The sequence below is a fragment of the Oreochromis aureus genome, linkage group 11 (assembly GCF_013358895.1).
Source record: "Oreochromis aureus strain Israel breed Guangdong linkage group 11, ZZ_aureus, whole genome shotgun sequence".
Taxonomy (NCBI): domain Eukaryota; kingdom Metazoa; phylum Chordata; class Actinopteri; order Cichliformes; family Cichlidae; genus Oreochromis; species Oreochromis aureus.
Window position 1 is genome coordinate 25,187,114 of NC_052952.1, and position 26,723 is coordinate 25,213,836.

A 26,723-nucleotide genomic window follows, 5' to 3' on the forward strand; every position below is an offset into this window, starting at 1 on the left:
CAAAATCCCATAATTATCCCATCCCAGTTTTTCAGAAAATATACTCTGACCTTAAGTCAAGGTCACTGAGATTTGAACCTATGATGCACCTCGCATTCACAAACTTAGATATTCACACTACCCACCTGTCCAGCTGACGGCATACCCCATCAGCCTTTTACAGCTGAGGGGTAAATAGGGACTGGAAGCCCTGGAAACATGTTGCAATGACAGGAATAACAACACAGAGAATACTTGGGTCAATGGGGTAATTTTTCTTTTTTTCTTTTTTTTTTTTTCATTATAAATTCTACATGGCTGGAGCAAAACAAAAAGACACATCAACACATCACAACAATGTACCACAAAATATACAGTATACAGTAAAGAGAGAAGAGTAAAGCATTTCAATGGAATCTCAAAAAAAAAAAAAATCTCTTCTCTCAGCGAGTGGAAAAGCATTGGAAAAAAACGTCAGTAGTTCAAAAATTAACAATCCCCTTTCTAAACAACTTTTATACTGTACCATATTATTTTCATATAAAACAAGTGGGAAAAAAAAGAAATCAACTATCTATCTTCACCTGCCCCCACAGGGTTGCTAACACTCAACATGTTTATGGTAAGATCAGCAGACAGACAGTAAAAACATAATGAGCTTTGCGGGCACAGAGAGTGGTTTGAGGTGACCTTTTTAAAAAAAAAAAATATATAAATCAAGGCCACTAGTTCCAGTGTAAAACAAAGTAAAAGGGGATGTGCCCCTTTATCAAAGCTTTTGTTTTCCTTTTTTTGCCTGCCGACAGTGTAGGGGATAAACAAAAACATCGTACCTAAACACAGACACACCTGCTGTGACACTCAAAAGCTTTCATTTGGTAAAAAATAAAAGGTAGATACCCCAAGAACAACCCCAGTCTCTCCCACGCCTTGCCTCCCCTGCTTGTTTCAAACTAGAGTGAGCCTGTGCGAGTGATTACTCCCAACAGGTGAATCTGCGACTAGTGCACCGCAGCTGCTCAAAGTCCCAATTTGTTGTCATGGGAAAACAACAGCACAGCGGGCTACTGTTTGAGATTGTCAGCCATTTCACCAAATTACACCAATTTCACAGCGAAAGCTGGTGAAAACTGGGCTTTCTGAGCAAAACCACTGTGTGCTGTGCTCATGCGGATGGTTCCTCAGTTTTCACTTCACTGGCCCCAGCTTTCATCCTGAAGTAGGGACCAAAACTCTGTGAAACACTGAGAAATAAATAGTAGCCATTACTGCCGGAAGCTCAGTAACCACAGACACCTTGGACTCCACATCATGCACAGTATTCCTCCTGCTTGATAGGCAGGGTGAGCATTATTTGAATTTACAGAGGAAAACATAAGCACATAGGAAAACAAGTGAACAGTTGGTATACTGACATAATATACAAGTGCGCTGCAAATGGCAGGAACAAATTTGTACAACCTAATAGCTTGCTTGTTTGGTTGCTTTTCAGCTGGATTAAAAAAGGCAAGCAATTTTAGAGACAGAATTGGTGTTATTAAAAGCCTGGATTGTTTCTACTGAAAGCTAATTAGAGATACCGAAAGAAATATATATATATATCTATAAACAGTCACAGGTGGCAAAAATGCAATTAAACAACACTAAAGCAAACACAGAGATTCTTTGAACAAAAACTCGACAGTTACGCGTGCCAAACAGTGTGCTCGGGGATTAAATGTGAGTGTAAATCATAGCTTGTTAGGGAGGTGAATCAAACAGAGTAACAGCCGGGTGTGTTTTTGCCTAATGTTACCAGCAGAAAGGAAAGATATTTTAACTGCAGACTCCAAAACAGAAAAGCTGTTCAGTGTTATGCTTAAATGGAGACTAACACTAGAAGAAAATGAATTTGAGGTTTCCTTTGGGGCCAATAAGAAGATTCTGTCACTGTGTTTAAGCGTGTGCCAATCATACTTCTTAGTACAGCTCTTCTCTGCAGAGGAGTGAACGACATGATTGGACACGACATGAAAGAAGACATGCTTATCCAGTGTTGCCACATTATGATTTCGCACATGTATTGTTTTAAACCTGCGGTAGGACAAGTTGAATAGAGGTCTAAGAAGTCTATCTTTTAAAAAAGGCAAAGTAAAAATAAAAAAAAAACTCCACCCATCTTGGCTATTGCAGGTTATAAAACAAGAATAGCCAATGCCGAACATGCTGTGTAGCCACACCCTCAACATAAACCCATCTCCCTGCTCCACCTCTCATTGCCCCCACCACTTTAATATCACCAGTCTAGTAAAAAAAATAATGAAATTAGCCCTGTTGTCTTCATATCCTGTTGTCCTCTTCGCTTCATCCTTCTGGGAGCCTTTTTCATCATCTGGTTTTATCACTGTCATAGAGAAATGACAAAACTTATAAATACGACCACTATGCAAAAACAACAAGAAACAAACACACCTTTATCCTATTTTTTTGACAATTTCCAGAAAATATGCATTTATTGTCCACATCAAATCCAATTAAATGGAAAAATAATCCATAACTTCATAAATTCTTCAGACATATTCTTTTTTTTTTCTTATTCAAGAGTTAATTGCTGGTAAATTAATGAATTTAGATCACGGCAGAACAACGACAGTAGCGTAAAATCATTTGAATGTCGTATAACGTTGTATCAAAAATATCTACAGCTAGGTGGCCAAAAGATCCAGCAGCTTTCCTGGTTTGTGGATGAAATCTAAATCTAAAGCATAAACCAAACCCATGCTTCTACAACACTCAATAAATTTGCTTCTGCACGGCACTGAATAGCGCTGTTCTGTCAGCAGAGATGTGCACAATGTATTCATTAGGAGGTTGGAGGGTTTGAAGGGATACTTCAGATTTCACCTGCTTTTACTTTTTGATTAAGTTTAGGTTCAAGATTGGGATTTGGGCTAAGGTCTGCATATTAACAAGTTATTCTTACAAAGTGTACATGTGAGGCACTGGAAATGAAACCTCTGGTGCCACTGCCAAAACCACAGTCACAGCACTGGTACCAAATAGACACCTTATGTTGTAATGTTTTCTTTTCATATCTTGCAGTATTTTCAGAGAATTTTAGAGCTTTATTACTTGGAGTTGACAGATTAATATAAGATACACAACATTTTATCACAAAATACCACTTTTTATGGACAAGATATCACTGCCGTGTTATTAAACTTTTACAGACTTGTGTTACTTTACTTGGCATTGTAAGAAAATCCTTTATCAAATGTTGAAGTCGAGATTTACTTTCAGAATCCAGTGAAGTGCGTCTGTGGCACAATGGCTGTTTTCAAATTTTAATAGCATCTCAGTAAAGAAATATTAACTTGATTATGTATGGAGAGACAGACTTGTACATCTTTCTTCTCTTCTTGTTATATCCATTTCAAACGCAAAGGTAAATGTCCCTGATATCTCCTTGCAGTTGTGAAATGTCATCCAGTTTGCTGTCAGCAGTTTCAAAAGTGACATAAAACAAGACTTTCAAATTCAAGTCACACATGTCACTACAGTAAATTTTAAGATGAAATGTTCTACATTTGTGATGACATTTCTAGATGACTCCCCACAGCTGTCACACCCCATCATGATGGAGGAACCGCTTTTTCAAGCCAGCTTCCCTTGAAGTAAAACTGACTTTAGACACTCAATCAGAATGACGGAGGTGTGCGAAGAGATTTCTGGTGACTGTATCGCTCATGTTCGTGTCAACCAGGTATCAAGGATTCTTTTAGGTTAGTAAATGTCTGCAGGACTGTGCTCATCCTTGGTGATGCTAAAAATACAAAGAGGAATACTGGCACTACCTCTTTTAAATTACTATAAGAGGCTTTTACATCACTAACATTTCTTGATGTTTCCAGCAAAAAGTGAGCCCTGACCACAGACACTGGCTGAAAATAACCTTTATTTCTATGCAAACAGTCTATAAAAATATGCAAAGGCTTTGTTTTTATCCACTGTGCTGAATTGTCCTTGACTTGCTCCAGCCCACTATTGTTCTGTGGTGTGACTCACACTCATGAATGCAGAATCAGACAAAGTCACCTAAATTCTTAGAAAAGATGAAATGTAGAGGTCAAGTGTTGACTGGCTCAGCCATGATAACTGTCAGCTGCAGTGTTGAACTTGAATTGTAGGCCTAACCTGTTCTGTTGCATTTTTCTTGTTTAGGAGACCATCCTCTTCATTGAGCTTGTCTGTCTTCAGCTCCATCACGACGCTACTGTTCGTCATTCCAGAGTTCCTAGACATAGAAACGGAATAGAGAAAAAACAGTGAAAACAAAAGAAAAAGTCAGCGAGTTAAGCGTTTGTTGGGGCGAATATTTGCTTTGTTCTACAAATGGATGTAGACAAGAATGAATCAGTCTGACAACTTGTTCGCAAAATAAACCTGTGTAGCATTAATGCAGTTCTCCCAATGGACCTGAAATGTATGTATCCTGTAACTTTATTCTGCAAACTTAACATTTACAAATGTTACTTTATTGTGTCAAATCTCCAAGAAAATAAAGAAAAAGAAACCTTGCTCTTCCTGCTAATCAGGATATTCTGATTATTTAAAAAATGTTACTCTTGCAAGACAGATGGCAAATTTGCAATTAAAAAGGGTTATGAAAACAAGCTTAGGAAAGTTGTTATTCTGTATTGTAAAAACAGCAGATGTATTTTAGAAATCAGCAACATTGTCGGTGCATACAAATAGATATCTATAGTCTTTTTAACAAATATTCTGGCATGAGCAAACCAAACACTTTTTGTTACAGATTTTCCATCTTTTTAAGCACTTTGACTTTTAGTGGTTTTTGATTCATGCGATTATTAATCCCCCCTCCCATCCCTTTTGTCCCTGATCTCTACTCACACTTCCTTCGTGTCCTTCTTGCTGCAAGACAGCTTGTTGTTCTTGCTTAGGCAGTAGAGGAGGCCAACCAGCAACAGGAGGAGCAGAACACACACCACCACAGCTATCACCACCGCACTGGAGCCTCCCTGTCCAGCTACAGTGCCGCAATGGAAGTACATATGGGAGGAGGGATGGGGGGAGGGTCGGGGGGTAGGTGGTAGGTTTGTGAGGTGGAGGGTTGGTGGGAAAGTTTGGGGAAATTTGATTGGAGGACAGATGTTTAGGGGAATCATGGAAGGGTTGATCATGGTGGAGGAGGTGTGAGGATGGAATGGAGAGTTTTCGATTTTCAAAAAATCAGTGGTAGGGAAAGAGGCATCGTTAGGGGTGGTTGATTGGTGGGGGTGAGAGAAAGAGGAAGGAAATTGATTTGATTTTGTGTTATCATGGGAGGGAGAGAATGGGAGGATAGAGAGCGAGAGAATGAGATTTAATGGAGTCCAGGTGAAGACAGTTGATGGATGGGTAGTTGGAAAGGTGGAGGGTAGAGGATAAGGGGCGGGGATTGGGATGTGGGGTTAGTCTATCTTTTGAATGCAATGACTGAAATGTGATGGGACCCAAAAACAGGGCCTATGTCTACACAGATAATACTAGACAGCTAATGAGAGCAAGAAAACAACACTGAACATACTCACCCAATCACCTACACTTGTATTACTGTACTTGTGAAGACATGACGCTATAATATGTTCTCTCAAGCTAACATTACTATCCCTACAAAGATTACTGAAGCCTATTAAGATCCAGTCATGATCGAAAACTGTATTTGTTTCTGCTCGTGGACACACTGTCCAAGGGATAAAAAAAATCTGCCCACCTGCAACACATCATTAACAAGTCAAATGTGAATTATTCATTGGTTTTACAGAGGGTCATTTGAAATGTTATTGTGTATTGGTTCTGAGTATTGATTTTCTGATATCCCCAGGAAAATGTTGGCAGGAGTACTTTTAGTACTTTTCTAACTTAAACTGCAGTGCTACAGTATGAGCCTGATATTACAGTCTGTGGTGTCCTTACAGACAAGGTGAAAGATTAGGTGGAGGAATGCTTCCTTTCCTGTGTATGCTAAAAAAGGAAACCTGGAACATTTCCACCAAAATGTTGAAAATGAGTAGGATGGATGAAGTCTGCTCTGAATCCCGAAGTTATAAAATTCAATTGATGTTCCCAAAGAATACATTTTTTAACTAATTTGAATATTTTCATGACTATTTTGTTAAATTATCACTTTTTTAAATTATTATTTTTACCCGCTTTTTCATAATGTGTGGGTTTGGGGCCTGTTTATTAGACAAAACAATGACATTTGGATATGCTCTATAACATTTTGGCAGGCACGTGTTAGCTTTTTTAGTTTTTAATATTAAATTATTTAGGAAATAAGCAGGCTGATCAAAAAGGAAAATATTCTTGATCTCTTTTCTTTGAATTGTGCGATACTTCATACAGGACCTATCCCTTCTCACTTCTCTAGAAGCATATCTTCTCAGCTACAGTAATACAAGTACAGATACAGAAAAACTCTTGTAAACACAAATGCATAAAACCTTTGTGTGTGTAAACAGCCATCAATACACACACAGCAACTTACATTTGTAGACGCACACCATACACAAGTCAATAGGGTTAGCGATACAGACCTGATGTTAGCACAGGGTTTCCAGAAAGCAGCACTTTAAGAGAAAAAGAGTTTCTCAGTCCCATAGCATAGCAAAGCAACAACCACAACACACACAACGCACACCACTAAAAAGATACTTAGCTAAAGTTACTTAATCTACAAACAGCATCGGATGAGCGGAGAAAAGCAGAAAAAGCAGAAATAAGAAGGCAGTTGGAAAGAAGAGGTGACCAAATAGACACAGTAAAGAGACGAAGAGAAGAGTGGAAGGAACAGAATAGAATAGAATCCTTTATTGTCCCCAAGGGGCCACAAAAGCTTTTGGTACCATCCACAAAATATAGGACAGACATACAAAGGTGACAAGAGAAGAAGAATAACAATGTACAATATCCACAGTGTTCGGTAGTTAAGAGGGCAAATATACAAGGTTACAGTACAGCAGAGGAGAGTGTGTGTGTGTGTGTGTGTATGTGCGTGTGTGTGTGTGACATGGAAGGGCTGGGGCAATAGGAAGCGGATGGAGGGGAGTTTCTAAATTACAGGGTCTGTACAACAAAGAGTCCTGAGAGAAGAAGGGAGGAGAGGAAGAGGAGGAGGGAGAAGGCTCTACCTTCAGCTGAGCTGCCAACTGCAAAAGGAGAGGAGGAGAAAAAAAACAAGAGAAGAGAGATCACGAAGATGTAAAACAGCAATGCAGGACTGCATGGCACCAGCTACAGCTTTGTTATTAATAACTTTAGTGAGAGCCCATTTTAAAAAGCAAACCGTGAAAGAATAAGCTGTGAAAGTTTAGATGCAATTTACAAAAGGTGAAAGAAGATCAGACTGTAGTTGATGTTATTAGCAGGCTAAGGTGTTACTGGCATAGCATTAGGACACACTGTGTTACCTTAGAGACTTGTAATCATGAAATTATAGAAAAATAAATGCGTCAGTTTAGATCGTTATGTATTATTATGTATAATACAAGTTTTTCTTCACTCATAACTATTTGTGTTAGATCTTAAATGTTAATCCTAGACACTTCTATAGCAATGAAGATGACCTACAAATGAGTTTTAGTGTTGTGGCTGCACGGATCGTTGCAATTTTTGGGCGTTAGTCTGTGTGTTCCCTTTGTGTACACACACAATAAGACTAACCGTTTGGTCACGTACACAAAGTATATGTCATATCCACAACTGGCTAACTGTAAAAACATTAGTTTTTTTTGCCATAACATTCATTTCAATAGTGAACAGCTTTTACAGAATTGAAGATGACATCCAGTTTTCTTCACTGCATCCATGTAACTATTTATAAGAAGAACTAATGAGCAGTGCATTCCATCTGCAAACACTTATTTTTTAACTACTTAATATGTGAATATGTTATGCAAATTTTTTTTTTGTTAGTAAGTTTTAAAATATAATTTGACTAAAAACAGCAAATGCTGATTTCATCTGTGCTGCATGTCCAATGCAACTTTTTAACTGAATCGCATTTTCAGGTTAATGAAGAAAACCCAGTGGAGAAAGAGAGCTTGTTACACTGACCTTGTTCGAGAGAAAGTGGGAAGGCCATGCTATCTGTTCCATGCTCATTGTTGACCTTGCAGGTCACCCCGTTGTTTATGATATCAGCTGTGGTTTTCAGGGTCAAAGTGCTCACCCACTTGTTACCTTCCACCATTATCGACTGGAGGGGAAGATAAAAAGGTAGGAAGAGAGATAAAGGAAAAAGGCCAAAGTAAATTAGTGTCGTTTGTCAAAATCCTTCTTTGCCTTTTGCCTATATGAGTTTGCAGTACAATTTTTCTTTTATCATTACTATCGAGTTGTCTTTATGAGTCCTGTTCCCATTTCTTTAAACAAACTTGTCATATGTTATATTTCTCTCTACCTCTCACTTACACAAAAAAAATCTGCTCATGAAAATTATTAGTTGTGCTCTCATTTTTAATCTTCCAAACATCCCTACTAGTTCCTGACATTATCACATTTTTCAAAAAGATGATTAACGTTTTATCATATTTTATCAGTTTATGTAATATTTAATAATGAAGGCGTACTCCCTCTACAAGTTTCTTTAAAGCTGTTCGCTTTTTCCCCCTTTTGTAGAGCTTTTGAAGTTTTACACAGTACTCTACCAAGAGTGATCTTAATATGTTATGAAACATAACACTTTAATCTTCTCATATTGACTCTAATGGAAACACAAATAGTAGCAGGGCTCTTTTTGTTTGAAATACTTCTTACTATTATTTCCAAATGAGTTGCAATACATTCACTTTACTGATTCCTGTAAACTGGAAAGACTCATTTTTCTCTTAGCTTGACTCAGATGTTTACCTGTTCTCCTCCTGAGGGCTTCCAGGTGAAGTCAGGGGAAGTCAAACTGTAGGCTACGCACATCAGGGTCACCTTGTCTCCTTCCTTCCCCACCCTTACAGGAGCAGGAGGGTCAATCACTGGCTTTCCTGGACAGGGAATGAGAATCTCATTGGTTAAACAAAGTGAACAATGCTGCATAACCTTAAACACATACACGTACAGTTATACCGCAGTTCTCCGTTCAATAAGGAAGCAACTTCTGCTTCCAGGCTGCTCCCAATTCCTTCCTCTAACCAAAACAATACTCTGCACACTCTGGCACTGACTACTGTTATTATACTTTGTGTATTGGTATAGTGGTAGCAGTTCAGAGTGTAGTACATAGCAAGAGTTAATGAGTTAGTGAGCTATATCAAGCATAAAGTCAGAGTTTTCTGTCTCTATTTTCACCTCACTGAATCATCGTGGTAACTTATGCTGAGGACATAATGTGGTTAGTACCAGAGTGTTTACAAACTCTTTTATTTACAGCATGCTTTACAAGCAATATACAATATAGATTCCCTGCTGGGGGAATGTGCTTTATATGTGCAAGCTGTTAAGCTGTACCTTACTAAGATCAAGAAAGAAGCCCAGTTGTGAAGTTACAGCAGTGAAAACATCTGTGTCACACTGTCACTAGAATGTAGATGTACTCAGAAAAGCCATACATGTATTTATGGCCTACTGCTATGTCTCTTTTACACTGTTCAATTAACAAACTTTATTTCACTTTGATCTTCTGACAGACTCGTCTCCTTTTATGAGCTATGAGACTCTAATCGGCACATTTAATTTGGCTGTTACATTAGAAACAAACAACAGCACCAAGAGCACACTTGGCATAAAATAATTAACTTGAATTAAAATGTTTGTTTTACTGCAGCGTGCACTAAATTCCAAGATTTAGCATTAATTTCTTGTCTTATTTGTGGAAGTATTGCATTTCATTGTAATATTTTTTGCATTATTTATAGATTTTTATCACCATTTTATCGTCATCATCTGATATTGGCTCTGATTGGAGTAGGCGGCGCACATGCAGATCATTTTTTTAGGGAAAAAGAGTCATGTGACATGAAACGCCCAGTTTTGTGTGAGTGTGCGGAGAGAAGGAAACAGAGAAAGTTGATAACGACCATCTCGATACTACTCATTTTAACCTGGAGTTTTTGGTTTTGTCAAGCCAAAGAGCTCAAAGAATGCCTGGCCTTGCTGAACATCCTTTATAGTATATAAACTCTTCTTACAATAAATTAGGAATTCCACTTTTGTTTCCAAACAGTAGGCTTTAGAATGCTTACAGTTAATCTTAAAGGATTTAGCAGTGGGGAAACATGACAGTCTATAGCACGAGTACATTACTGTGGTTTAAATTCTTCTTTTTACTCTGAGATAAAGTGTTTATACTGTTCCTGTGAGTGTGGGTGTATTTGTTTCGTACATGCACTTTTACCTTTGACTGTGAGGTTGACGCTAGCCTGGGACGTCAGTCCTGGCACAGACGGAACAGCTCCAACACAAACATATTCTCCAGCATTTTGATAGGAAACATTTTGTATTGACAGAGTCCCGTTCTGAGACAGCACCTCAGAGCCCTGCAGAAACACAAGCACACTGAAGAAGAACTGGACTCATAATATTATGCCTCTGCTCTTTTTTTTCATGCCCTCAGAATTTGTGAGTAGAACAGCGCTGTGAATATCTAATTTGATGGCACACCACTGTGATGGGAAAGCAGAAAAGGAATCTTCACACACACTGTTTGAAAGCGCAGTGATAACAAATCAAAGTCAGTCCTCCATGATGAACCTGTCTCTTGCAATTCTTCTCAACTTCTTCTCGTAGGAATTCATCTTTCTAAGAACAAACACATTCTCTGCCCAGAAAAACCAGCTGCCTGCGAGTTTCCATCACACTCAAGAGACACAACAATAGATACACAGGTTACAACAACAGACCTGACACTGGAGGAGCACTCTGCACATAACAAGTGGAGAAACAGGAATGAAGACTAAACACATCAAAGGTATATTTATGTGCAGTTTTACAGTATTAAAATGTACCAAGATCCTTGAAATAGACAATCGTGAACAAATAATCTGTAAATAAAAAAATGTTTTTAAACATATTAAAGACGGAAAAGACGCTGTGCATGCTGTAGCTATCACTATGAATTTCTGTGTCATGGAAGAGAAGGTTTTCTTGCTACTGTAAAACTGAAAATATCCACAACAGAGTGAAACTGCATATGTAGCAGCAGTGTACTGCAGGCATAACATTATGACCACTGAGATGTGAAGCAGATAACACTGATTATCTCTCTGTCATAGCACCATTGGGATATATTAGGGAGCATGTGAACATTTGGCACTCCCCTGACATCAACAAGGCATTTTCAGCCAAAGGACTGCCGCTGACTGGATATTTTTGTGAGAAAATAAGTATATCACCAGTTTCTGAAACCACCTTCTAATATGTCCTGATGCTCAGTTTAAACTTCAGAAGGTAGTCTTAACCATGTCTACCTGTCTACATGCACTAATTTACAGGAGTGCGACTGGCTGATTGGACACTTGCGTTAACAAGCGGTTGAACAGGTGTACCTAATACAGTGGTCGGTGAATGCATGGAGCCAAAATAAGGAATGAATTCTTGTTCACTTGGTGAAAGTTGTTACTGTATGAGACTGGCAAGTTTTCATTTAAAAAACTGAGAATGCTTAGAAAGAACTTATTGGAAATATGAGGATTTTATTGATTCATTGATTTTTTTTGTCCTAATGTTGACTCTGTACCTGTATCAAGCTTCAAGCCAGCTAAACAATCAATCATAATGCCAGGCTGGTTGGTGTTTCTGATTGTATGTGAAAAACTGAAAGAATGCACACAAATATCAAAATTCTTTTAAAAAGGGGGATGAGGGGGAGGGGGGATATGGCACATTTTTAAAACAAAAAAGAAAGAAAAATTTAGAAAATGATGACACACACCTTTTTCCACTGAACTGTATGAGCACGAGAAGCCTTGGTCTTACACTGCCATGTTGCTTTGTCTCCAAGCATGACAACTTTAGATTCAGCTGGTGTCACATTTACTGGGTCAATGTCTGACAGAGAAAAAACAGAAAGCAGTTAAAGACAAGGTGGGGGGGAGTCGACTGAAAACTGTAGCCCTTCTATACATTCTGAGGCATTAAATAAGTGCCAATTCAAATTAAACAGCATCTTGAAATTTAAACAACCATGTAATATTGCTTTTTAAATGGCAGAGCATTACATTTTTTAAAGTACAAAGCTAATGCACTTATTCTGAAGTCAAGCCCATTTTGAGCCCAAGTTAACCCTATTCCATACACTTTCTAGGTTATCACTGCTTAATGTGTGTGATAAGATCAGATTAAACAGTGTGCTTGGGATAACATTAAAGTAACAGATGAAGTGTGAAAAATTGAATTGGATATCAGCCGGCTGACTAAACTTCATTAGAGCCTATTCCATGGTAACCTTTTTAATTCTATGATTTACTGATGAAAAGAAAGGCTTCCTGCATGGGAAGAACCACACAAACCGGACGTGCATTGTTCTTTCTGTGTGTTAACCCTCTTTAACTGAGCAATGTGTGTGTCTTTATGTGTATTTGGGTTACTCACAGTCGACAGTGAGGTTAATCGTCTTTTCCAAGATAAAGTCAATCTCGAAATCTAATGCTGTGCACTTGTACAGTGCAGCATCAGAGCGCTTGACAGATTTCAGTATGAGAAGACCATCTTTACCTTGGACATCTGCTCCCTGAATATTAAAAAACAGGAATTACGAGTAAAAACCAAGCAAGAGAGTGACAGAGATTGCAGTAGAGAAACAAATTAGCAACTAAATGTTGCCTTTTCTTTATCAAATGTGTGCATGAAATGATCTCATACATTTTTAGTGAACTCAAATAGAGGCTGGGGGTTCCCATCAGTCTCACATTTCATGGTTACAGTATCACCCTCTTTGACTGGTACAGTAGCGTTAAACAGGGAAAACTTGATTGTGCCAGAAGGATCTAGACAGAGAAGAACAGACATGGAACAGGTGAAAATTCCTTCAGTGGTTACATTTCACTGTTACACTGTACACCATCAATCACAAATGAGTAATGCATTCCAGAAGAAACGCTTTCCCAGTGCCTCCTCTTGAGCCAACTGAGTCTATTTCCTAAATGGGGTTTCTATCATATAATTCTCATCACCTTGATGTAGTTTTAAGGACAGAAGTGAATATTTTTATATCTTTTGACTTTCTAACAGGGCATGTGGTGGATCTATGTCTATTTTGATGCATAATAAAGATATACAGAATCTGACTTAATTAAATAAGAAATTGCAGAAACAATGTACTATAGACCTTCCTACACAAGATGAATTATGAATTAATTTGTGTGTGAAGCTAATAAAAATTTATATGTGGTTAAAATATCTGATTTAAAATGCTAACTGGAATAAATTAATATGTCATCAAAGTTCATACACCAAATGCAATTCCTTCCAACTACAAGAGGGAAGGAAAAGACCTCTGACTGGATACCCTCCCAAACAGCCTGCGCCCACCACTCCACTCACAGTTTAGGTTGATCTTGATGCGGTTAGAATCTTTCGTTTCGATCTTGTTCCCCGGCATGCTGTACTCCACAGTACAGTAAAACTCAGAATCCTTGTCCTCTTTGGTGGGCTGCATGTACAGACTGCTCATTACAGTGATGAGACCCGAAGTCTCCGTCACTTGTTTGGTAACCATGTATGTTTCTGATGGACAGGAAGGAAGGAAAAAGGTAAAACAGTTCTAAAATTAAAGGAATGCAGCAGATCAAGTTACAAATGAACGCAAACGGTGAAGAAAGAACACATACTCTCTCGTTTGTCTTTGACCTCAGGAAGGGGTTTGGCATCTCTGAACCAGACAATTCTTGGAAGAGGATGCCCATTCTTCGTTTCACAGGTGCCGACCTGAAAAAATGACAATGGAAAAACTATAAGAGAAAATGTATTTTTGGTCAGAATCGATAAATGTGCAAACAACGCATACAGACCTCTGAGCTAGAAGGAGTTCCTGCAGAAATGGCCTGAGATGTTGTCAGTTTTGGGTGTTCGGGCTCAGCTGAGACAGAAAAAAGGACAACACAAGTTACAATTACAACACCATGATTCCCTTAATGAAAACCACTTTACAAACAGTATGTGCACATAAACGCTCAACTTCCATGTTTGTAATCCATCTCTCCTGACTTTTTGTAATTAAATTACACAGCAAATAGCCTTCTTCACATGATTTCATTTTGACCTTCTTTGTGTTGGTTGAAGCAGGGTCAAATCACACACAAACACACACACATATACACTAGGTTATGCCACATTATTTTGTCTGAGATAATATCGATATAAAATTTTCCATGATATAATATAATCAGGAGATATATGAGGAGGCAAGTTTGGGCATGTCTAAGAGCAAGAGCTGTGTGTAGCCTCCAGTAACGATTTAGTACCTGAAAAGGGAGCTGCTTTAACAGACTCCTGTGAAGCATGATCCCTTGCAAAATATCCAAGAAAACTGTTCCCTCTGAAGGAGGGAACTACAAACTTGTTGCATCCCTACAGGCAAACACACACTGTCACATACAAGTAACTGAGTTACTTCAGTTAAATAAAGTAAATAAAGTAAGAAGGCATTGTTTTATACTTTTACTTAAAAATTCTACTGAAAAGATTATCTCTGTTACTTCTATGCTTACATTTGACTCCTGCTCCGTCGCTACTCTTGCAATATAACGCTGCTGCTAATGGTTCTTGTTTTAGTACATTCACACTACAAATTAGGCAGTTTGTTGCTGCTGATGACTTCAAACATCAACCAAACATCAACCAAATGTTGATGTTTGACACACACTGGTGCACACACGCAACCACAGGTGTGAGAATTCACTTAAGTCAAGGTCGGCTTATCATTGCTTACAACTGTTATCCACTTATATTAATAAACAGCAGATTTCTTTCTGTGTCTTAGTCATTACTCAGTATTTTTAAACTCTGGTCATTCCCATATGCCAGATGCGCGGAAAATAATTTAGAACCACATTGATGACTTGATTCATTGTGTGGGAGCGTCTCTGCCAATAAAAAACGTTTAGCTTGTAAGTTTCCTGAGAGAAAGAACCCAGGCTATTGCAGCTTAACCCACTGGAGACCTCATAACTCAGTCCCATTAAGTTAAGCCGTGGCAGCCACACTATAACTCAACCCCAATGAGTCAAATGGTCAAATGGGAACAAAGAATAATTGCTATTCTGTGAGACAGCCTGTTTTCTTAGTACTGTGGGCCTTAAATACACCTCAAAGGCCTTTGTCAAATATCACTCTATTGAGGTATTGTTGAACACGGGTGTTCTCACAATTAATAGCTTATTTTATGAGATTGTTTTTAACTTTGGTGCCTCTGAATGCATAAATGTTAATGGATAACCTGAAAGCTTCAAGCGGACAGATCACTAAACAAAGGACTATTCTGTCACTCTTACGATGCATATCCTCCCTTTTTTTTTTACCAGTGAATCCTACTCATTTTGGTGCTTTGGAGGGGCAAAGACAGAGTAGTCTGCACCATGATTAGCTGGTGGCATGTTAGTGATAAATCTGGACTCTTAAAAAGGAGAGATATATTAGAAATGACACGTGTGATTGAACTATTCATCAGTAGTGTCAAGAGTGATTAGGTTGTGGTTAATTGAACTCTGGAGATCTTATCAAAAGGAAATGGCAATCTGAAGTATTGGAGAAAGCTTCAAAGAACTACATGCAGTGAAAAAAATAAGATATTCTTCAAGGACAGTTTTGGTAAATTATACTACATGATAAAACTTTTCTAAAGATATATAGCATGGGTGTAATGTAAATATTTACAAATTCAAATCAGCAAAATGCATAAGATACAATTAAGCTATCTCGTAATCAAAGTATGCATTAATGCAGATCTCATATATTAAAGTCATAAACATTAGTGGCAATGACAGTAACAAATCAACAAGTAATTGAAAACTTAACTTCGGGGAGTAACCTTGAGGTCAAATAAAAGGCTAAAGGGCACTGGCAAACTTACAAAAGACCTTCAGAGAAGTGGTACCATCTGGAGACCCAGCAGGGTCACTGACTTGACAGGTGAAGTTTAGCTCATCAGAGGGTTTAACAGAGGAAATGGTCAAAGTGAAGTCTTCTCCAATATCGATCCGATCTGACAGAGGGGTGCCAGCGTCAACTAATTTCTCCGTACCCCGGCGGAAAGCTATACGTGTTCTAGTTCCCAAGTCCTAAATGGATGGTTAAAAGGAAGAACATAAGATAGAAGTCAGACGAAACAACAAGAAAATTGTATTTTTACATTTAAACGTTGGGTGCAAAATAGCTCTAACGTCACTTTTTTTTCTTTTTGTTTTGTTTTTGCTATTTAGAGATGTTAAACTGTGGAAGAAAATGTATATCTAGAAATTACTTACAATGTACCATTCAACAACTGTGCCAGTTGTTAATGGGGTGACTGTGCAGGGCAGTGTGGCAGGCTTTCCCTTTAACACCTCCACTTTAGGTTTCACAACCACATTCACGTTTCCACTGCTTACGACTGAAAAGAACACACAAAAAAGAAAAAAGAACAAGAATCACTGCAAAATGCAACATGTAGTAGAATTTTACAGAAAATATGGAAGGACACAATGTGATATTACGGCAATAATATTGTTGTATGATTGAAAAAAAATAGTTTTTTTGCATATAAATATTTCTTGTAATTTCTGCTGCCCTCTTGGTCAGGTCTGGTAATCCTCAAATACATATCAGTTACAGTAATTCTTTATCCCTTGGACTGCTACAGTACTGCACAGCAGTCATCTCAAAGATAGGCAACTACAAAACCACTATATGTTATTAGATTGAAGGCTTCTGTGTTTGTTTAAAACCCTCAGGGCTTCTGATTGTTCAAATTCTGTGTTACAAGAAACAGGCTCAGACGTGTAATGTCCATGAGGGACACAGCACTAGTGCACTCATCAGCACTCACATAAACATCAGCAACAAGAAGCTGTAGTCTATGACTACCACATGCTTGTATAGTGGAAACAAATAATGTAGACATGCACAATTCAATCATGCGTTGATCCCCCTCTGCAGACAATATTATAAAGAGTTACACATAGTTGAATCCCTTCAGAGATGACAACTGACACCAAGAATTACACAATCTGCTACAGCAAAATATTCTTATCTTAAGTGTATTCTCTATGTAAAACTGACATTAAAAGAAGTATTTATCTGATATCTCTTAACCACTTCCAATGTGTAAGAGACAAGCTTTAGGTTTATATCTCAACATCATTAAATCCGGACTACAGTAGCTGCTAAATGCAAGACTCGAAAGCTACAAGTATCAGTCCTCCCATATAGGTGTATCAGCAGGAGTGAAAGCTGTTAAGGGACCAAGGGGGAAGCTATAAATCCCTCGTGACTGGCACTGTCAGTGTTCTACATTCAGTAGAGACATTAGGATACACACAGTGTCCCAGATTTTTATGCGAGAATATGCAGCTGGGAACAGAAGGACCCTGACTGGTTCCTGTGGGGATAAGGAATAGTACAGCTCTTTAAACTCTCTGCACATCCAGCTATGGACAAACAATGTGACAACTAGAACACATTCCTCAGAGGAGAGGCTAGAAAAAAGCACGGATATTAATGGAGAGCTGGAAAGGAAAGGAAAGGAAAGGAAAGGAAAGAAAGGGAAAGGAAAGGAAAGGAAAGGATAGGAAAGGAAAGGAAAGGAAAGGAAAGGAAAGGAAAGGAAAGGAAAGGAAAGGAAAGGAAAGGAAAGGAAAGGAGCTCAATTTCTGCTAATGAAGTCAGTGCAGCAAATACTTTATTATAAATCATATAGCGGTCGTCATACACATGCCAGCAGACTGCTGTGATTGTGAAGCTTTAATGCATTGAAACAAATGACAATGTCACTTGGGTAACACTTGATGATTCATATCATATAAAAAATATTTTGCCAAGAATAGTTATACGGATGACATTCCAAAACTCTAAATGTCTAGAGTTTATCCGTTTAGCTACACTTCCTAAGAAACATTCCCATTTTCTTTCCTCACAGTACTAATGCTACAGATCTAGAGTCAAATTAATATTAAAATTGGAGGAATGCATATGGCTAATGAACAACCTACCCCAATATTTTTTATGATATCATAAATTAATTATTGCATCCATTTCTGGACCAAAAAATCTACAGCTGAATAATTCATTTGTTGTGAGAAAGCACCAAGAGTGCAGAGTATGGACTGCTGGGGGATCAGAGCTGTTTGACAGCCTAGTTTTAATAACAGCATGGAGTAATGCAGATGGAGAAGATGAAAGAGTGTTTGCTCAAAACGTCTGAAGAGAGATGAGAGCAGCTGAGCGATGGTCACCTAGTAAGGAGTCTACTGTGAGGAGAGAGGGGAAAGGATGCAAGGAAAGACGGAGAGTGCATATAGATAAAGAAAGTGGAGTAAGTACTCAGACACAGAGTGTTTGCTCTTTGTTTTGCATGTGTGTTAGTGGGACACATTCCACTGGGGTCAAATACCGTGATTCACCACATGGGTCAAAGGTCAGTTAAGTGCTGACATTTTGATGACTCAGTTCCTCTTCATTTCCTCTTTCACTTGCCTTAGATCCATTTTTATCCCCATCCTTGCTTACATGTATATTTATCCTTTTTTTCCTCTGCAGTCCCATACAGCATCCCTCTCTCTCACTAAATATTTTGGTTGGTCAACTCAGCAGCTCTCAAATGAACCAACATTAGTTTTACAAATCAAGTCTCATGTTCTGAGCTTGTAAGAGGGATGTGGCCCAGAGAAATCCACTGTTTCTGCACCAACACAAACAGCGAGACAGACTAGCAAATGTACAAAAATGCGTGAGTAAATGAAGTGCAGCACTTTCAGACAGCACTCAGGATTTAAGAGTCCCGTCGAGTGGCGCATGGGAAAAACACACACTCAAACACACCACATTAAATCAAGTGACTTTCTGGCAGATCCACAGAGAGCCCAGGTCTTTAGCTGGTTGGACGATTTGGCTGGCTAATATCCACGTTAGTCTCATGGCTCAAAGGATGGTAATGCTCATTGGCCTAGCCACCACTCTGGTGCAGACTCCAGTATCCCCACAATAATGTGGGATATGGAATAATGTGGAATGTTTAATTAATAAGGAAACTGTGATCTGGTGTGACCTGGTGTAAAGCCAGCCTCTCTGTGTTGTCCAGCTTGGACTGACTAACTGCAAGTAACTGCCATCTAATTTATAAATGCGGACTTGCCAACACTCTGCAAACAAGCTGAGTCACTTTGTGTCAGCAAGCACAACTCATGTGTGACGTGCCTTCTCACAACAAGAGACTCAACTGTTTGCCATTTGGTTGTATTCTGGTTATACTGACAACTAACTGTCATCTTAGCAGTTATAGACTTAGTCCCAGTCTCTAATGTAACCATTTTAAAGGCAGAAAAACTGCAAGTTTATTGCCCACAGTTTCAATAATTTTGGTTGTGTCATGGTCTCAAACTGCTGTTTTCCTTAATGTGATTGTAGCATTACTGTGGACAATTTTATACCACTATCATAAATATGCTAGGCACAATGAAATAACCACTACTGAAGTCTTACTTCCAGAACTGTTAAAAGCCCTGTTTGTTTATTTTATGCGACTATAATAGTCAGCTACTATCTGTCAAAACAGCCTGTGTAAAAGCGTTAGCATAAAGCCCAGAACAAAAAAATCCAGTCAGCACTATTGGAAGAGAAAAAGGAATATTATAGCTTAAAAGAGCTCATCTGTACCCTGCCCCTCTCCCTATGCCAACCTCTTTCTTTGCCTCCAACTATTTGTCACTTTACTCTCAGTCATGCTCTCTTTCAAATGCATCCTTTGGTGTCATTCACAGTATGTTTGAGTCCAGAGGGAGGTCTCCTGCTCTGTGTTTTACACATGAGGCAGCTGGACAGACAGAGACAGGCAATTAAAGCATAATTAGAGAGTCCTCTGTCCAATCTGAGCCTAGAGCGGCATCTGTGCGTGCGCAAGAGTGTTTGTGTATTTAGAAGCACAGGCAGTTGGCTGTCATGTGTGAGCGAGTGTGAGAGAGAGAAAGAGAGCGGTGGGGGCTGTCTGAGGGAGTACTAGCTGCATGGGGGTCTCGTTAACTGATGCGGGCTAGATAATCGGATTTAGCCAAAGAGAAGGAAAGTGCGTGTGTGAGGTGGTGTGCGATGGGGTGCATGACCGGATAGAAAGACAGATGGGAACAAGACGGTCAGACTGTGACCTGTACACACACTCTCACATGCACACACACACACAGTTACTCTTACAGTATATCTATAATGCATGTGATATGTATGAGCAACTGAACCGCCCCAAAAGCTACAGTTAAGCACATTGTGTGTAGAAAAAAAAAAGATTCAAGTCTGCAGTCAAATCATCATGGCGGAGTGCAGCATATCCAGAGAGTCCCACATCTACTGAAAAGTTAATGTGAAACCATCTTTTATACGCTCTGTCTGCCTCGCTTTGCCCTTTTCTTCAACTTGTTTTCTGCCTACTTCTTGCCTATACTCTTGTTAATAAACACACTGGCACACACACAAAAACACACACACACACACAAGCGGGTGCCCCTCATTATGAAAAGAACCAGCTGGATCCTCTTTCTCCTGTCCTCTTTTTCTCTGTTGTTTTTGCTTCACCTACTGCCGCATTCTGGACATCAAACCAGCAGCCTCTTTCTCTCTTCGACTCTCCTCTTCTTATCCCTCATTCTCAAAGAGCATTCTTTAATACCCAATGCACAATCTTGCCTATGTGTCTTTTCTGTGCATGATAGCAAAAAGAATAGAAGAAAGAAAATAACGACAGGAGAAGAAAGGGAGAGTGGAGAAAAAGAAAGTGGAAGAAGAGACAGTATATGCTCAAAACTAGCCTAATCTCCATGGAAATCACCAAATTTACTAACTAGCCTTACTATTTGATGACACTATACCCCTGCTGTTACTGATAGCACTTGCTTGCCTACCTTCCTACTTGGGTAAGGACTGATGGATGATGCCAGTATTATATTTCAGTTAACATGTGTCAGAGACATTAACTCTGGTGCCAACACTATGATAAAGTGTGCAGGAAGATCATCAGGAATCAAGTATAAAGTTGGAACAGGGCAAAAAAAGGTGTGTGTGTGTGTGTGTTTGTGAAAATGTGTGTGGTCCAAAACATCCTTGGCCTCTAACAGGATTAGTCTGTTTGACTGTTGGCAAAGCAAACAGCATGCAGCAGGAGACACTGCCATCACTGTCATAAGAACAGAGTCACCTACAGCACAAGGTTACTAAAAAAACACCACATCCATAATTCTTCACTTTCCACTGCTTTTACAATAGAAAGCAATATTTCTCCATCTCTTTACGCTTTTCTTCTATTTTTTGGACAAACTGCAGCTGATTCTCTTCTTGTTTATATTCATGTACATGGAATGTACAGTACTGTAGCTACCAAGGAGACATGCATTTTTCATTAGCTAAGCTGTAGGCTACACAGTGGCTTGTGTTGTTGGGTCTTTGTGTGTTTAGAGACTATTAATGTTCAACCGAACCTTCAGTCAAGAGTCTCATTTTCTATCACAAAGCGAAATAAGGAATGAAAGCAAAAAAATACAACTTAAGACTGCACTTCTTTGTATACATGACGGAAAATAATTGTATTAAAAGAGGTAAAAAAAATTGCTGCCAACACATAGTAGAAATGGACACTATCACCAGAAATACTGTGTGAGCAGCTCGCAGGCCAGAGTGTGTGGCAGCGGGTCATGGCAGGGTTCCATCAGCTCAGTGATACTGATATTGGCTGTTAATGTTGCAGACTGGATCGTACTCAAATTGTGTGTTTACAGGGCCCTTCATGTTCGCTCACTTCTCACATTCATCTGCTACGACGGAACAGTCGGCCCAGCTCTGGAAATTCACTTTGTTCGGTGAGTTTCATTTTGGCGGACGAATTCAATTCATGTCAGAAATTTACCCATGAGGGCCAGCTATACAAGAGCTAAAGTGAATACAAAGAGTTTAAATTTATGGTGACATGGGTACACAATATATATGCGTATGGTAAGTGTTGGAGTGCGTGTGTCTGTTAGGGGTCTGGCTGGGTCACGCTGCCACAGTCAGGGCGGGTCCTTGTATGGCCTGGAGTCGTCAACGCCTGACTGATGAGAGAAGAACAGGTGCAGCACGGGAATGGCAGCTGCTGCAAAACACACACAGCAGACACACATCCCACACAGACGTCCCACACACCAACCGTAAATGCCCCATAGAGAGGGCAGGGAAGAGGAGTGACAAAAAACGCAGTGAGGTTTCAACCCACATGGCAGGGAGAGAAAGGGGAAGTCTGACAATCAAAAAAAGAAAAGAAAAAAGCAACCCAAGACTTGTGGAAGTAAAACTTTTAGCAACCAAGGTGATGAAAAATAGAAACTCATTTTTGTCAAACAGACAGAAACACAGCACAGACTCTCAGTCTGTCTCCTTGGTAACTGCTACTAATAAGTGTATTTATACTAGATGTAACTGAGTGCTGCAATGTATGTGGGATTCCTGTTAAGTGTTGACCTTTGAGAAAGACTTTCAGATATGAATCTGATGGCAATTAGATTCCCACTGTGGTTTACTTTATTAATGAGGGAGAAGAAAAGAATGAATACAATAGAGTGAAGAAAAAATGTGAAGTCAGAGTCAATACTGGGGTCAAAGGACAGTTATTATATGAGCGATATGGCCATAAATGTTGCTGGTGGGGGTTTTTTCTCTCCAAGTGCTTTACATCCTATAACGATAAAAAGTAAACATGTCTTGTTATTTTCCCTGCTCTCACCACAATATATGTAAATCAGTTTGGTAAAACATCTCATACTCTGATGTACTAACACAGATATTTTGCAGTACATGCAGAGCAAGTAGCTCTTTTTGTGCTACTTGTGTTTGCCACTGTGTTGATACATACCACGAGAAAGAAGTTTCCCCAAGTGGGAATGAAAGCATTTCAAGTGTCTTAACAGAAGATTCATGAGAGTCCCAGAAGAACTTGATGTTCTAAACAAATTCCTTTATGCCTGATTAATTTGCAACTGCAATTTGTAACTGTGCTTCGAAATTAAAATAGATGGTCTGTTAGTGAATATGCACCAAAGAATTGATAGAAATTCTTGGAGCGTTTAACAGCTCCTAATAAAAAACGAAAAAAGAAAGAAAGAAAACACAAAAAGCCAGGGATTGACTGTAATGAACTTCACAAGAATTCCCAGGCAAAAAAACTCTTCTTTGAGGATTGTTTTAAGCCAATGTTACACAGACAGCAGCACTCCAAAGTACCAATTACAGCAACCAGAGATTTAGCTTCAGTCTTCTAAATCTCATCTCACCGTTCATACCCCAGTTTAAAGCCTCTACAGTCATAACTCTGGGTCGATAGCAGAGGTCTATTGTACCTCGAAGATGATATCTGATCTAATTGGTGTCAAACACAATAATATGTTTAGTGCTCATATTTCATTGCTTGGTGCATCTGGGTGCTCGTGTTTTTTATGGATTGTTGTATCTGTACGGGGTTTTCAAGTGGGTCTTGATTAAAAGGAAGATAGATGGATCCAGGATATTCAGATGGCGCATATTAACATCCGGACATGCGGGATAAGAAGATGCCTTGCTGTCTTCCTGTCTGGGCTTGTACTGATGTACCACCTAAGAAGAAGTACAATTCACACCTGGGACCCTGCAGCAAAACACAACACCCCCCACACACACACACACACACACACACACACACACATTCAGGTTGCTACAACTTTTTTATGAGAGGGGAGGCAAAGGAGAGCCTGTAAAGGGAAGACAGAGTTTAGATGTCAAATAAGAAGTCTGTGACCTGTTATTAACTTTTTTCTTGCATTAGCTTAATTTGTTTCCTCTCTTGGGCTGCAGCATCAGCCTTCTTGCTTAAAATCTGTTTTATCTTTGGCGTCTGAAGTCCAAGGCATGCTCTCAATGATGCTGAAGTGATTAGCACTTAAAACACGTTTCACTTGATGTGGATTCAGAGGTCGAGCTTCATTTGAAATGAGTCAGGGAGACAGAGGACAGAGTAAGGAGGGAACATGGAAATTAGTTTAGGTCTGATCTTCCCGGGGACTTGATGTTGACGTAATGCAGCTGAGCCAAATACAAGGCTTATAGCAGTTAGCCTTGTTTGCATCATGGGTGCATCCAACTTAGTGCTGTAACATGCAGAGTCCAGTCATCACAAAGTCTGATTACTCTACATTCCAAGCTGCCTGTGTGTAGGAGAGCGTTGGAGTGGAGGGCAAAAAGGTAGCATCACAGTGGGTGCAGTTACGACAGATAAATCAAAGCTTTACTAGTGTGTGCGTCGTGTCATCTTGCGGCAGTTTAGGGGTTCAATACAAACAGTGTGAAGAGGGCTACAAGGTCGGCCCCTCACTCTCTCTTTTGTGCGCTGGGAGATTCCCCTTTGTCAGTCTTGCTGCTCCGGCAACGGGGTGAGAAGTCAGCCCCTTTCAAACACAGGAGTTTGGAGCTATGTGGTCAATAACAGTATGCTTGTATGTGTGTGAGCTGGTGTGTTTGTCCTCTTCGACATGAGCCTGTGAGTCAGAAGGAGAAAATCAGGACGAGGATAGACGGTACAAGCCATGTTATATATATATATATACAAAAATTACAAAAGACAGGGCATGAGCAGAATATGAATATGCCGAGCTGACACTGCAGTCCTACGCCTCTTTCTGCAGAGGCAATTGTAAAAAAATATAAGAAAAAAATTAGAACAAAGCCAGTAAATCTTACAAAGAAATTATAAATAGAGCTATTATACATGAGTCTTGTGAGTTTAAGTGCTGTGTAAGGGCTTCTGCAAAAGTAGGTTTGATATATCACCTCACTGATAAACCAAAGGATTCTCTGAGTGTCCTTCCCCATTAGAGTTAGCTGGGTAAAACTGAACTCATCTCTCATACAGACTAATTCTTTTATAAGGCTAATGTCTTTTAGCTGACACAATCTTGTACCATTATATCTGACTCCATTAACAGTGAGTTAGCACAACAATGGCCAGTGTCTTGCTCCTAACAGATTTCGCATTAGGGGTTTAATATTGGGGGAAAAAAAGCAATACGTGCAAGATTGGATAAAAATATCAAGTAGATTTCATTACTTTTTGAATCAAAGGGCACAAAACAGAGAGGGTCGCCAATTACAGCAGTATGTCTCCTCCTGGCTGCCTTTCATTTTCAGTGGGAACTCAATTTGGTGAAAGGGGTAAGGCAAGAGAGGGCGGGTGTGCATGTGTGTCCCGATCGACTCTGAGAGAACCCAATCAGTGGATGTCACTAAAAGGGCAAAGATGAGAAAAGGTGTTAATATTTAATGTTTCAGGGGCCTCCGAATCTGGACATCCTTTCCATCTTCTCCCTCTTCCATCCATCCTGCCTCAGGCGTTCCAATTAACATACCCTGTCCCCCACCCACTACCCCCACCCCAAACACGTCTCCCAGTCTTTCCCGCTATTCCTATCCTTTCTTGAAACACAGCCTGTGGCAAAAATAAAATGTATAAATAGGATGAGAGAGGAGGCAGGAATGGTGAGATATGCAGAAAAAAAATGAGAAGAGGAGCTTGACTGCAGTGTGGTGCAAAGTTTGAATGAAAACAAGTTGAGAAAGCTAGAGGGTCTCGAGGAAGAGGGAAAGCAGGAGACGCAGGAGAAAAATGAGGAGTTAAAAATGAAGTGCAGGAGAGGGAGAAAGACCAAGTGAGGGAAGGAGAAGCTCTCTTGTGTGTTTCCAATTCCACTCTGCCTCTACCTATTTATTAAGGTAAATGACTTGCTTTAATGGGCCAAAATGATATGCAGTGTTTGGCAGAAGCAATCTGCTTGCATATGTTGTCAGTAATGTCGCTGGCGTCCATAATAGGCTATCCTAATGAGGTGCATTCAGTGATGAGAGAGGCAGTAAAGATTATAAATTGCTCACAGAATCCCATAAAGGACAGGGCAGCCCTGGAAAGATGATGGATGAATGACAAGAGACTGACAATCATGAGGGGCAAGCTGGAGTATTATAAATGTTCTGTTTGTGTATGTGCTTTTACAGATTTCAGCAAAAGCAGAGTGATGTACGGCTCTTATAGTGATTTAAGTGGGTGACTCACAGCAGGCTGATTTTATCCTGTGTCCTGAGTTTTAGTCCCTAGCAAGAGTCAAGCTCCATCCCACATTTCCTCTGATGTAACCACTAGAATCTTTTATTAAATCTCATTGCCTAATGCCTGCTTTACCTCAGTTCCATAACAGAGAGCAAAGCTTTATCCAGAGCAAAAACATAACTGTTTGCACAAACTATGACTGGTCAACTATATATTTTTTTGTACAATCACATATAACCACCTGGCCACGAGTTGCAATGTGGTCTAAAATGATAAGTTCACATCTAAATGTGACACATTTACATATTTCAGAGAAAAGCCACAATAAAAGAGGAAGTGCCACAACATTGTGTGCAGAATTAGAGTTTAATACTATACTCTTAGAATAAAGCTTTGTTTAAAACTACTCATGGTTTATCAGGTCTGCATTATTCGGCATTTTGCAAATGTATTTTACAATTTATTCGTGAACAGTGCTTCCTCGGTAATCAAG

General features: G+C 39.3%; 1 protein-coding gene across 2 annotated transcripts in view; it reads right to left on the reverse strand.

Annotated features, from left to right (window-relative positions):
- Window positions 1–239: 239 nt before the first annotated feature.
- Window positions 240–26,723, reverse strand: part of bcam (basal cell adhesion molecule (Lutheran blood group)) — a 47,893-nt gene continuing 21,409 nt past the window's right edge. Inside the window, exons 2-16 of one of the 2 annotated variants that reach the window (XM_031731544.2) lie at window positions 16,419–16,543; window positions 16,025–16,232; window positions 13,965–14,032; window positions 13,785–13,881; window positions 13,498–13,680; window positions 12,817–12,941; window positions 12,547–12,685; window positions 11,888–12,003; window positions 10,352–10,493; window positions 8,875–9,002; window positions 8,080–8,221; window positions 7,155–7,172; window positions 4,873–5,008; window positions 4,153–4,252; window positions 240–2,362 (exon numbers count right to left, since the gene is read on the reverse strand). In XM_031731544.2, coding sequence (XP_031587404.1) covers window positions 2,360–2,362; window positions 4,153–4,252; window positions 4,873–5,008; window positions 7,155–7,172; window positions 8,080–8,221; window positions 8,875–9,002; window positions 10,352–10,493; window positions 11,888–12,003; window positions 12,547–12,685; window positions 12,817–12,941; window positions 13,498–13,680; window positions 13,785–13,881; window positions 13,965–14,032; window positions 16,025–16,232; window positions 16,419–16,543 — 1,730 coding nt within the window. In that variant the 3' untranslated portion in view covers window positions 240–2,359. The remainder of the gene's footprint in view (window positions 2,363–4,152; window positions 4,253–4,872; window positions 5,009–7,154; window positions 7,173–8,079; window positions 8,222–8,874; window positions 9,003–10,351; window positions 10,494–11,887; window positions 12,004–12,546; window positions 12,686–12,816; window positions 12,942–13,497; window positions 13,681–13,784; window positions 13,882–13,964; window positions 14,033–16,024; window positions 16,233–16,418; window positions 16,544–26,723) is intronic. The other variant, XM_031731545.2, reaches the window with a different exon arrangement.